Source organism: Phaenicophaeus curvirostris, chromosome 6, assembly GCF_032191515.1.
Source record: "Phaenicophaeus curvirostris isolate KB17595 chromosome 6, BPBGC_Pcur_1.0, whole genome shotgun sequence".
NCBI classification, from domain to species: domain Eukaryota; kingdom Metazoa; phylum Chordata; class Aves; order Cuculiformes; family Cuculidae; genus Phaenicophaeus; species Phaenicophaeus curvirostris.
Genome location: NC_091397.1, coordinates 1016856 through 1029653, shown reverse-complemented (window position 1 = coordinate 1029653; position 12798 = coordinate 1016856). Strand labels below are relative to the sequence as shown.

The following is a 12798-nucleotide window of genomic DNA, read 5'->3' as shown; positions in this document are numbered from 1 at the left end:
AGGTCTCCCCTCAGCCTCCTCTTCTCCAGGCTGAACCCCCCTGAGGTCCTTCAGCTGCTCCCAATCCTTGTTCTCCAGCCCCTTCCCCAGCTCCGTTCCCTTCTCCAGCCCGGGGAGGTGGTGGAGTCCCCATCCCACGAGGGGTTTAGAAGATGGGGAGATGAGGTGCTCAAGGAGCTGGTGTCTCCATAGATGGGTACGGTTGGACTTGACGATCTCAAAGGTCTTTTCCAACCAAGCAATTCCATGATTCTGCGACATCCCAAACCGTTCCGGACCCTCCAAATTCCACACGCAACAAACTTTTCTTTTACAAAGTCCTTAAATCATCGTCTTCCAGCACGGAAAGCGGCACCTACCAACTCCAAATGACTCAAGGGCCTCGCTGTGCTCTGCTCTCACATCCCTGGGTGGGGATGGCAGAAGAAGACTTGAAGGCGTTTCCATTTTTTCTTGGGTTTAAGCACTGAAGAGCAGGAATCCCAAACCAACCCCAGTTCATTTTATCACAGAATCAGGCTGGGTTCGATTAGGAAGGACCTCAAAGATCAGCCAGTTCCACCCCTGCCATGGGCAGGGACACCTCCCACTGGACCAGGGGCTCCAAGCCCCATCCAACGTGGCCTTCAACACCTCCAGGGATGGAGCAGCCACAGCTTCTCTGGGCAACCCCTTCCAGGGCCTCCCCACCCTCATCATGAAGAATTTCTTCCTAATGTTTCATGGAAATCTTCTCCTTCCAATTTAAAGCCCTTCCCCTCATCCTGTCACTTCAGCCCCTTGGAAAAAGTCCCTCCCCAACTTTCCTGGAGGCCCTTTCAGCACTAGAAGCTGCTCTAAGGTCTCCATGGAGCCTTCTCTCCTGAACATCCCAACTCTCTCAGCCTGTCCTCGTACGGGAGGTTCTCCAGCCCTCGCATCATCCTTGGAGCCTCCTCTGGCCCCGTTCCAACAGCTCCATCTCCTTCTCCTGCTGAGGATTCCAGCCCTGGCCCCAACCCTCCAGCTGAGGTCTCCCCGAGAGGAGCAGAGGGGACAATCCCCTCCCTCCCTGCTGGTCCCACGGCTCTGGATGCAGCCCAGGCCACGTTTGGGTTCTCAACTCTCCTCCCACTCTGCTCACGTTGAGCTTCATCTAGATACGTTTCTCTGGACCTTCAACCTCACCCTCAACTCAAGAATCAAGAGGTGAAACGAAGCGGGTTGTCTCAGGGTGACATCAAGAACGGAACCTCCTTTACTCACCTCATTTTCTTCTTCTCTGTTGGGATCCAGACGAGGGAACATGCAAGAGAAAACACAAAAGCAAAGGGTAAAACACGGAGCGAAACCAAAAAAAAGGTCCCATCAGATCTTCAGAGCTCCAAACGGGAGACACGGAGCAAAGCCACCACCAACCCTGCTCTAAACGAAGGTCCTTCCACCATCACCCGGTGGTCAAGCATAAAGGGCGACCACTTCTGGAAAGGAACGTGGTTTAGAAGCTCAATAAACTCAACACGGAAGGACGTGGACAGAGCAAACGTCTTCTGAGCGACATGGTAGCTTGGAGGTGTCTTCTACAGGTTGGAAAACCAGGTAGAAGCTTAGATCAAGAGACCTTGCAGAGGTCTCGGCTCAAAGAATTAAGAGTCGGCTATAAAAGTCTTGGGAATGAGCCTTAGGAAGGTGAGGTTGGTCGCCCTTCAAGTTTAGTGGGTTTCTTAGAAGCCAAAAACCAGTGGAAACCTCTCCCACCACCAGGAATTGAAGACATTTATGAAGCCCTGGATGCCGTACGAACACTCTGGATGATGCTTAGTGCTAATTAATGAGTATTTTAGCAATTAGCTACTCGACAATCAACTCATTTGGAGCAGCAGCTCGATCCCAACCCAACCTGACGACGCGGAGCCAATGGACAAGCCCAATATCTCTCTGCTTCTCAAGTTCTTCACTCTGATACCACGAGCAAAGAGGTTTCTCCTACAAGGAAGGAGGAAGAACAGGACAATTCATGGAATCGGAAGAACGGGTTGGGTTGGAAGGAATCTTCAAGATCATCCAGTTCCAACCCTCTGCTGTGGGCAGGGACACCTCCAACCAGGTCAGGTTGCTCCAAGCTCCATCCAACGTGGCCTTCAACACCTCCAGGGATGGGGCAGCCACAGCTTCTCTGGGCAACCTGTTCAGGGCCTCCTCATGGTGAAGAACTTCTTCATATTGGCTCGTCTAAATCTTCCCCTTCCAACCTAAAGCCATTTCCCTTCATCCCACCACCCCAGGCCCCCGGAAAAAGTCCCGCCCCAGCTTTCCTGGAGGCCCTTTCAGTCCTGGAAGCTGCTCTAAGGTCTTCTCCTAAGCAACCCCAACTTTCCCAGCATGTCCTCAAGGTTCTCCAACCCTTGGATCATCTCCGTGGCCAAAAAATAAAGCCAAAACTCTTGGTTTCTTCATAAGGTAGAAACCCAACATGGTCAAGAACCACCCATTCCTTCATTTCAATCATCGTCACCAGAGAACGAGGAGCAACCTGGGGGGAAGCCCAACCACCAGCAGTCAACGTCCAGTTGACGAAGCTAATTAATAGGCTACAAATCATTCTTAGAACAGCAAGAACAGGGTTTGTTTTCCTTGAGGAAACATCAGCCCCGGGTTTAAACAAGCTGAGGAGCACCCGAGGGCAGGAGCGTGATTGAACGGGGTTAAGCAAGCAAGGAATTCAAAGCGCTGGTGACCTGGAGGAGGTCAGAAGCCCTCAGAGAACATAAATTAGAGCCTGGAAGGAGGTTTCGCTTCCGAACGTGGAGTTTTCGAGTTCCAGGAGATCCACGTTGTGGCCAGTCACGTATTTTGGAGGCGAAATGCAAGTTTCTACAAGGGGCGAGAAGCACGTTGGGGTCTGGGGCATCAAGACCCAACGTGAACATTGGATTTGATGATGGTAGAATGGGTTGGGTTGAGGGGACCTCAAAGATCATCCAGTTCCACCTCCTGCCACGGGCAGGGACACCTCCCACTGGAGCAGGGGCTCCAAGCTCCAGCCAACGTGGCCTTCAACACCTCCAGGGATGGGGCAGCCACAGCTTCTCTAGACAACTTACTCCAGGGCCTCCCCACTCTCCCAGGAGAACATTTCTTCCTAAGATCTCATCTCCATCTCTCCTCTTTCAGCTTCAAACCCTTCCCCTCATCCCATCCCAGATCAAGAACTGCTCCTCAGCTTTCCTGGAGCCCCTTTCAGTCCTGGAAGCTCCTCTAAGGTCTCCCTGGAGCCTTCTCCAGGCTGACCAACCCCAACTCTCTCAGCCTGGCCTCACTGCAGAGGTTCTCCAGCCCTCGGATCATCTCCGTGGCCTCCTCTGGCCCCGTTCTAGCCTTTTCCTTCACCCCAGATGAAAAAAAAAATATAACTAGATCCTCCAAACGAGCGAACGTGTCGCTGCTCCCTCAAAAAAAGCCCCTTCGCCAAATTCCTCCCACGCTGCCTTTGAAGTTACATCAAATCCCCACGTTACGAGCCCGAGGAGCAACACGAGCGTCCGGGAGCTGGAGATCCAGCTGAACACACGCTTGGTTTCCCACAGAGAGGGAGCTCAACAAGGTGGATCCATGGGCTGAGAGCAACGGGCTGAGGTTCCACCAGGAACTTGGGGCACAAGAACCCTGGGCAGCTCCAGCCTAGGAGAAGGCTGGCTGGAAAGGGCCTGGAGGAGAAGGACCTGGGGGGGTTGGTTGGACAGGAGCCAGCAGGGGCCCAGGGGGCCAAGAAGGCCAAGGGCATCTTGGCTTGGAGCAGAGCCCGCGTGGCCAGCAGGAGAAGCACAGGGATTGTCCCCATGGACTTGGTGAGGCCACAGCTCGAATCCTGGGGTCAGTGCTGGGTCCCTCACTCCAAGAAAGACCTTGAGGGGCTGGAGAACGTCTGGAGAAGGAGATTGGGAAGGAGCTGGAGAACAAGGGTTGTGAGGAGCAGCTGAGGGACCTGGGGTTGTTCAGCCTGGAGAAGAGGAGGCTGAGGGGAGACCTCCTGGCTCTGTGCAGCTCCTGGAGAGGAGGTTGTGGTGAGGTGGGAGCTGGGCTCTTCTCCCAAGGAAGGAGATGAGAGGAGATGCCTCAAGGTGCACCAGAAGAGGTTTCGATTGGACATCAGGGACTATTCCTTCCCTACAACGCCTCTCAAGCAGAGGCTGCCCAGGGAGGTGGTGGAGGCTCCATCCCTGGAGATGTTTCAAAGCCGGGTAGACGAGGAGCTCCGGGATCTGGTTTAGTGGTGCACAGGGACGGTTGGACCTGATGCCCTCAACCATCTTCTCCAGCCAAAGGATTCTATGATTTGAAGGCTGAGGTTTAGCAGCTCCAGCATTTCTCGGATGCTTCAAGACTTGATGGGAAGGAGCCTCCTCTCCAGTTTCAGAGAGGGCTTTGCTGATGCTAAAAAAGGAGACGAGGACAAAGAAGAAAAAAGCCTCCAGGCAACCAAAATCTAAAGAAGAAAAGCTGCAGGAGGACAAAACCTCAAGAGCTTCACCTCTTCCATCTCCTGGGCTTCCTCGTTTAAGGATTTTTGAGTTCTTAAAGTAGCAAAAGCTGGAAGCTTGAAGCTTTTCTTATCTCCACAGCTGCAATCCAAGAGCCCACAAAGGCCCAGCCCCAGCGGGGGGTGAGGAACCAGCTGGAAGCTGAAGCTGGAGCATTGTGGAGACATTTGCATAGGTCCATCTGAAAGCCGCCCTGCCCCCCTGGACAATTCCCCTGATGGACAATTCCCCGCCCCAGGATGGACCGTTCCCTTTGCTTTCAGAAGAAAAGAAAGAAAATGCAAAACCTGAGCCCTGGGTGGAGGAAATTCCACCCTCCAGGCTCTTTGGTTGAGGTCAAAGCAGCCAGAAATGTCCTGCAAGAGAAGGGAGGTGGGACCAGAGAGTCGTGGAACGGGTTGAGTGGCTCATAGAATCCTGGAATGGGTTGGGATGGAAGGGATCTCAAAGCCCAGCCAGCTCCAACCCCATGTCTTGAGCAGGGACACCTCCCACTGGATCAGGGGCTCCAAGCTCCATCCAACGTGGCCTTCAACACCTCCAGGGATGGGGCAGCCACAACTTCTCAGGGAAACCTGGGGCAGGGTCTCACCACCTTATCAAGAATTATCTCCTCAAGTCTCATCTAAACCTTCTCCTTCCAATCTCAAGCCCTCCACCCTTGGAAAAAGCCCCTCTCCAGCTTTCCTGGAGGCCCTTTCAGCCCTAGAAGCTGCTCTGAGGTCTCCTTGGAGCCTTCTCCAGGGTGAGGAACCTCAACTCTCTCAGCCTGGCCTCACAGTGGAGACCAACCAAACACTCCGAGGTCCCCAAGATGACTTGGAAGAGGCCTCGAAGTTGCTTTGAAACCTTCTTTTCTCCTTCACACCCAGATCCGTCCCCGTGGTTGCTGCTCCTCAACTGGATAATGAACAACCAAGAGGAGAAAAAAAAACGAGAGGAGAAGTTAATCAACAATCCTGCGGAGCGAGGAAAGGCCAAAGCCCAGCCAGGAGGAGGAAAATAAATCACTGAAAGCATCAAACGCACCTTCTTCAAACACAAGGTTGAAAAGAAGCCAAGGGGCTCCAGAAAAGGAGGTCAAGGTGAGCGTCTACCTGGCCCTGAAGCTCATCCCTCCTCCTCCCGCTCTCCCCAAATCCATCTGGTGGATTAAAGAACATCTGATGGGCGTTTGGAGCTGGAAGTTTGGAGCAGGAGGAGAAAACCAGGTTCTCCTGGAATTATAGATCAGAGAGAAGTGGCCGTGCCAGGAGGCCGAGCAGCCAAACCTGAAAATCACAGAACGGGTTGAAGGGACCTCAAAGATCATCCAGATCCACCTCCTGCCATGGGCAGGGACACCTCAACTGGAGCGGGTTGCTCCAAGCTCCATCCAACGTGGCCTTCAACACCTCCAGGGATGAGCAGCCACCATTCCTCTGGGCAACTAGGGTCTCTCGACCCTCCCAGGAGAAGGTTTCTTCCTAAGATCTCATCTCCATCTCCCCTCTTCCAGCTTCAAACCTGGCTTGGAGCAGCCCTGGGGTGGCCAGCAGGAGCAGAAAAGGGATTGTCCCCATGGACTCAGTATTAGTGAGGCCACAGCTCGAATCCTGGAGGCCCTTTCCATGCTGGAAGCTGCTCTGAGGTCTCCTTGGAGCCTTCTCTTCTCCACCCGAAACCTGGAGAAGTCAGAACTTTCTGCTTCAGGGAAAAGACTTGGCTAAGGACAATTTCCAGTCGTCTGCTCCAAGAGAAGCATCACAGGAGCCCAGGAGAACCCAGGAATTCCCAAAGCCACCACCTAGCACAGGGCTCCTGCTCTTCCCTTTGTGCTCGGGGCCACGAGAAGCACCAAATACCTTTAAAGCTCCATGAGAAGTTGCCACCACGAGAAGCACCAAATACCTTTAAAGCTCTATGAGAAGTTGCCACCGCGAGAAGCACCAAATACCTTTAAAGCTCCATGAGAAGTTGCCACCACGAGGAGCACCAAACACCTTTAAAGCTCCATGAGAAGTTGAGACCACGAGAAGCACCAAATACCTTTAAAGCTCTATGAGAAGTTGAGACCACGAGAAGCACCAAATACCTTTAAAGCTCCATGAGAAGTTGAGGCCACGAGAAGCACCAAATACCTTTAAAGCTCCATGAGAAGTTGCCACCACGAGGAGCACCAAACACCTTTAAAGCTCCATGAGAAGTTGAGGCCACGAGAAGCACCAAATACCTTTAAAGCTCTATGAGAAGTTGAGACCACGAGAAGCACCAAATACCTTTAAAGCTCCATGAGAAGTTGAGGCCACGAGAAGCACCAAATACCTTTAAAGCTCTATGAGAAGTTGAGGCCACGAGAAGCACCAAATACCTTTAAAGCTCCATGAGAAGTTGAGACCACGAGAAGCACCAAATACCTTTAAAGCTCTATGAGAAGCCACCATGAGGAGCACCAAACACCTTTAAAGCTCTATGAGAAGTTGAGACCACAAGAAGCACCAAATACCTTTAAAGCTCCATGAGAAGTTGCCACCACGAGAAGCACCAAATACCTTTAAAGCTCTATGAGAAGTTCCCACCTCGAGAAGCACCAAACACCTTTAAAGCTCTATGAGAAGTCGAGACCACGAGAAGCACCAAATTCCTTTAAAGCTCTATGAGAAGCCACCACGAGGAGCACCAAATACCTTTAAAGCTCTATGAGAAGTTGAGACCACGAGGAGCACCAAATACCTTTAAAGCTCTATGAGAAGTTGCCACCACGAGAAGCACCAAATACCTCTAAAGCTCCATGAGAAGTTGAGACCACGAGAAGCACCAAATACCTTTAAAGCTCTATGAGAAGCCACCATGAGGAGCACCAAATACCTTTAAAGCTCCATGAGAAGTTGAGACCACGAGGAGCACCAAATACCTTTAAAGCTCCATGAGAAGTTGAGACCACGAGGAGCACCAAATACCTTTAAAGCTCCATGAGAAGTTGAGACCACGAGAAGCACCAAATACCTTTAAAGCTCCATGAGAAGTTGAGACCACGAGGAGCACCAAATACCTTTAAAGCTCCATGAGAAGTTGAGACCACGAGGAGCACCAAATACCTTTAAAGCTCCATGAGAAGTTGAGACCATGAGAAGCACCAAATACCTTTAAAGCTCCATGAGAAGTTGAGACCACGAGGAGCACCAAACACCTTTAAAGCTCTATGAGAAGCCACCATGAGGAGCACCAAATACCTTTAAAGCTCTATGAGAAGTTGCCACCACGAGAAGCACCAAATTCCTTTAAAGCTCCATGAGAAGTTGAGACCACGAGGAGCACCAAATACCTTTAAACTCCATGAGAAGCCACCATGAGGAGCACCAAGTATCTCTAAAGCTCTCCAAGATCTCTCCTCTCGCAGAGGAGGGTTGGGCTCCTCCCTCGGTGGGCAGCGACAAGGGGAGGGAGGACTCCTCCCTGGTGGCCCTGGGGCTCCACAGCATCTTCTGTGGAGGAGAAGCTGGGGGTTTCTACCTCTCCTTCACCTCCTGAGTCCAGCGGCAGGGATGGACCTTCAGGAGGACTCGTCACCCGTGGGACTGGAGGATCCTCCTTGCATGGACAAGCAAATTCTGCTCTTCTCAAAGTATCAGATAAAACCCATCCTGGAGCCGCAGCTCAACGGCTTCTGGTTGGAAGAGACCCTGAAGATCCTCAGGTTCAACCAGGGATCCAGCCCTGCGAAGTCCACCAGGAGAACACGGCCCCAGGTATGACATCTGCCCAGCTTTTCAACCCCTCCAGGGCTGGAGACTCCACCACCCCCCTGGGAATCCTCTGCGGGGCCTGGAGAGCCCTTTCCATGAAGAACTATTCCCTAGTGTCCAATCCAACCCCCCCCCGGTGCAGCTTGAGGTCCTCTCCTCCCACCCCTTGTCCCTTGGGAGAAGAGCCCAGCACCCACCTCACCACAACCTCCTCTCCAGGAGCTGCAGAGAGCCAGGAGGTCTCCCCTCAGCCTCCTCTTCTCCAGGTGGAACCACACCAGGTTCCTCAGCTGTTCCTCACAACCCTTGTTCTCCAGCCCCTTCCCCAGCTCCGTTCCCTTCTCCAGACGTTCTCCAGCCCCTCAAGGTCTTTCTTGGAGTGAGGGACCCAGAATTGACCCCAGGATTCGAGCTGTGGCCTCACCAAGTCCATGGGGACAATCCCCGTGCTCCTCCTGGTGGCCACCCCAGTTCTGCTCCAAGCCAAGATGCCCTTGGCCTTCTTGGCCCCCTGGGCCCCTGCTGGCTCCTGTCCAACCAACCCCCCCAGGTCCTTCTCCTCCACTGCTCTCCCACACCTCTTCTCCTCCTCAATCATCCTGTACCTTGCAGAAGCCCAACCTGCTCCAGGAGAGACTGGGGGACACACCAGTGGCCTTGGGGGCTTCTCCCACCACCCGAGGAGCTTGGACGAGGCGGAAACATCTGCTCTGCGTGCCACCCGCGCCCCCCAGCTTGGAGATGTTTCACGGTGTGGTTATTTGGAGATATTTCCCTTCTCCTCAAAGCTGGAGGACCCGGTCCTGCGCTCAGCATCTCAAGCAGGAGAGAAGATGCCTCCTGCAGGCTTCACCCAGAGGTGCAACCATGACATCTCAGAGAATCCTAGAAGCACCAGGTTGGAAGAGACCCACCGGATCATGGAGTCCAACCATCCCCATCAATCACTGACCTGTGTCCCTCAGCACCTCGGCCACCCGGCCCTTCAACCCCTCCAGGGATGGACACTCCTAACCCTTGTTCTCCAGCCCCTCCCCAGCTCCGTTCCCTTCTCCAGACGTTCTCCAGCCCCTCAAGGTCTTTCTTGGAGTGAGGGACCCAGCACTGACCCCAGGATTCGAGCTGTGGCCTCACCAGCATCAAATCCAGAGGGAGAAGAACCTCCCTGGCCCTGCTGGCCACGCCATCTCCGTGGGCTTCGTCACCCTAACGAGGTGACTTCACAATTTACGAACACACCGACACCACCAAACGCTTCCACGAGGTTCAACAAGGCCAAGGCCAAGGTCCTTCACCTGGGTTGGGGCTCGGAGAAGACCTCAGAGCAGCTTCCAGGATTGAAAGGGGCTCCAGGAAAGCTGGGGAGGAGCTCCTGACAGGCCAAGGGGGAACGACTTAAAATTGGAAGGGGGGACATTTAGATGAGACATCAGGAAGGGCTTCTTCAGGCTGAGGGTGGCAAAGCCCAGGTTGTCCAGAAGAGTGGTGGCTGCTCCATCCCTGGAGGTGTTGAAGGCCACGTTGGATGGAGCTTGGAGCCACCTGCTCAGGGCCATGAATCGTGTCCTTCAAGGTCCCAGCAGAGCTTGAATCGCTGCTTCAATATCAAATCCTCAACGTCTTTTTTCTTCTTTGGTGATTCCAGATGGAGTTTCATCTTCTCCAGAACCTGCCCGGCAGGTTAAGGCAGCGGCTGGAGGCATCTCAGAAGCTTCTCTCGCTTCATGACAACAAACCCTCAGCTTCCTACACCTCCTGGAGCTTGGAATCCAACTCTTTTAGGGTGAGTCCCACGTGGAGAAAGGCAACGGGGGACAAGGTGGAGCCTCCAATCGCTCTACAACATCCCGGCTGGTGACGCCAAGCAGGGAAACCCAACCCCCCCGACCACCTCAGCTGGGATGGAAGAGGAAGGTGGCAACGGGCTGAGCAACCAAGAAGGATCCACGGTTGGATTTTCAGTTGGATAGCGACGTTTGAGAAGGTTGCAAGGGTTGAAAAGACTTGGTTTCTTCTACCTGAGAAGAAGAAGCTTCGGAGGACAAGCTGCAGGTTCCAAACGGGGAGGGAATGATCGTAGAAGCGTGGAATGGGTTGGGTTGGAAGGGACCTCAAAGATCATCTAGTTCCAACCCCCCCGCCCCGTGCAGGGACACCTCCCACTGGATAAGGTTGCTCCAAGCTCCATCCAACGTGGCCTTCAACACCTCCAGGGATGGGATCCAGGCGTTCTGGTTGGGAAGGGGCAGCCACCACTTCTCAGGAGAACGTTTCTTCCTAAGATCTCATCTCAATCTCTCCTCTTCCAGCTTCAAACCCTTCTCCTCATCCCATCCCCGCCCTCCCTGACCCAGAGCCCCTTCCCAGCTCTCCTGGAGCCCCTTCAAGTCCTGGAAGCTGCTCGAAGGTCTCCCCAGAGCCTTGTCTTCTCCTGAACAAGCCCAACTCTCTCAGCCTGGCCTCGTGCAGCAGGTCCTCCAGCCCTTGAAGAGACCTTCTCCAAGAGCCAAGCTGCAAACCTCAAAGCTTTGAGAACGGTACCAAAACCACACGGCTGGCGGAGCAGGAGAAGAGCAGAACGAGCAGCACCGCATGGTGTCCACGTCTCCTTCCTGGAGGTGCCCAACCTGGAGATAAAGGACCTCCTTTAACTGGATTCTGCTGCAAAGCTCCAAACGCTCCAGGTCCAGCTGAGAAATGTCCTAAGGCAACGTCAAAAGGAACAAACCCAAGCGAGAAGTCCACGTGGTGACTCGCTCGGCCACCAAGCGAAGGTCTCCTCCCACGCCCAAGAGAAATGGAGACACGTCCAGACTATTGTTCTCGAAATAAATTGACCTCTTGAAGACATCAAGACATGAAGAGGCTGGAGAACTTCCCGCTGGAACAGGAGACATTGAGGCTGCCCCATCCCTGGAGGCGTTGAAGGCCACGTTGGCTGGAGCTTGGAGCCCCTGATGCAGTGGGAGGTGTCCCTGGACGTCCTTCCTGCCTCCAGGAAGGGCTCAAAGAGACGAAGCTCCTTCCGCTCACGCCCTACGATACAAACATCCACCAAACAGGTCCAGGTCGGCGTTGAGCAGCTCCATGGAGAAGACACAGACCTCGCTTCAAGCTCGGTAGGAGCTACAGGGACTGGGGACAGTCGCAATTTTAGGAGCTGAAGGGTCAAGGCGAGCTGGACGCTGAAGTTCTCAAGAACCTGAGCTCCGGCTGCCACGTGGAGAGCGACCAAGCAGGTGGATTTCACTGAAGCTTCTTCGCCAACAGGAAAACTCTGGAGAACATCATCAAGTCACCTGGAGATCTGGTCCTCAACTCCCACCTCCCACAGCCAGCGCTGCGTGGTCTTCAAGGTCTTCAAGGTCAGGTTGGATGGAGTTTTGAGGAGCCTCATCTCACGGGTGAAGCCTCTGGTCACGGTTGGAGCAGACGATTCCTTCCAACCCAAATCGTTAAGTGAATCATTTCCACGAGAAACGAGGCTGAGGATCTACCCGGCTCCCCTTGCACCCAACGCTCTCCAAGCCCTCAACGCTTGGAGCTACGAAGTCACCTCCTCCACAGAAGAAACCCCGCGCCGCCCTCTTCATCCCTCTCCAAGCAGGAATGAGAACGGAGAAAGCCACCATCTCCAACCACCCCAAACACCCTGAAGCCACCACGGGTGCTTTTTAACGACCTTCTCCACCCTAGTGGTTCGTTTGGAGCTTTGGAGATGTCCAACCAGTTATGGGGACGCGTCGCACGGGGCGTTTCTAACACGTTCAAGGAGATGAAGAACCTTGAGGGCCACCAACCTCCAGAGAAAACCATCACTGAGCTACTGCAAATAGAACCAGGGCAACGTTGAGGTTGGAAGAAACCTCTAAGCTCATCCAGCCCAACCCCAACGTGTCTCCTAAACCGCGTCCCCAAGCGTCACGGCCACACGCTGTTTGAAACCCTCCAGAGATGGAGGTTCCACCACGGCCCTGGGGAAACAACCTCTCCTGGATGCCCCAGCCGAACATCTGGTGGGGGAGAAGATGGAGCCACCGAATCATGGAAGGGCTCTTCAACATCATCCAGTTCCAACCTTCCGTGATGGGCAGGGACACCTCCCGCTGGATGAGGTTGCTCCAAGCTCCAGCCAACGTGGCCTTCAACACCTCCAGGGATGGAGCAGCCACAGCTTCTCTGGGCAACCTGTTCCAGGGCCTCCTCGCCCTCCCAGGAGGACGTTTCTTCCCAAGATCTCATCTCCATCTCCCCTCTTGCAGCTTCAAACCCTTCCCCTCGTCCTGTCCCTGTCCTCCTGGATCATGAGTCCCTCTCCAGCTTTCCTGGAGCCCCTTCCAGGACCGGAAGCTGCTCTAAGGTCTCCTCAGGAAGAGCACGTCCCACACAAGACACGGCATCGATGAAGCAACAAACGCGACTCGCGGATTTGAAGGAGAGAAACAAGGTTCCTCAAAACCTTCCCCATCCCTGGAGGTGTTGAAGGCCACATTGGATGGAGCTTGGAGCAACCTCATCCAGCGGGAGGTGTCCCTGCTCATGGCAGGAGGTGG

General features: G+C 53.9%; 1 protein-coding gene across 1 annotated transcript in view; it reads right to left on the bottom strand.

Annotated features, from left to right (window-relative positions):
* SETD2 (SET domain containing 2, histone lysine methyltransferase) overlaps positions 1–1311 on the bottom strand; it is a 34952-nt gene extending 33641 nt beyond the window's left edge. The window contains exon 1 of the mRNA XM_069859116.1: positions 1246–1311. Within this exon, the coding sequence (XP_069715217.1) occupies positions 1246–1287 (42 nt within the window). The 5' untranslated portion in view covers positions 1288–1311. The remainder of the gene's footprint in view (positions 1–1245) is intronic.
* Positions 1312–12798: the final 11487 nt, after the last annotated feature.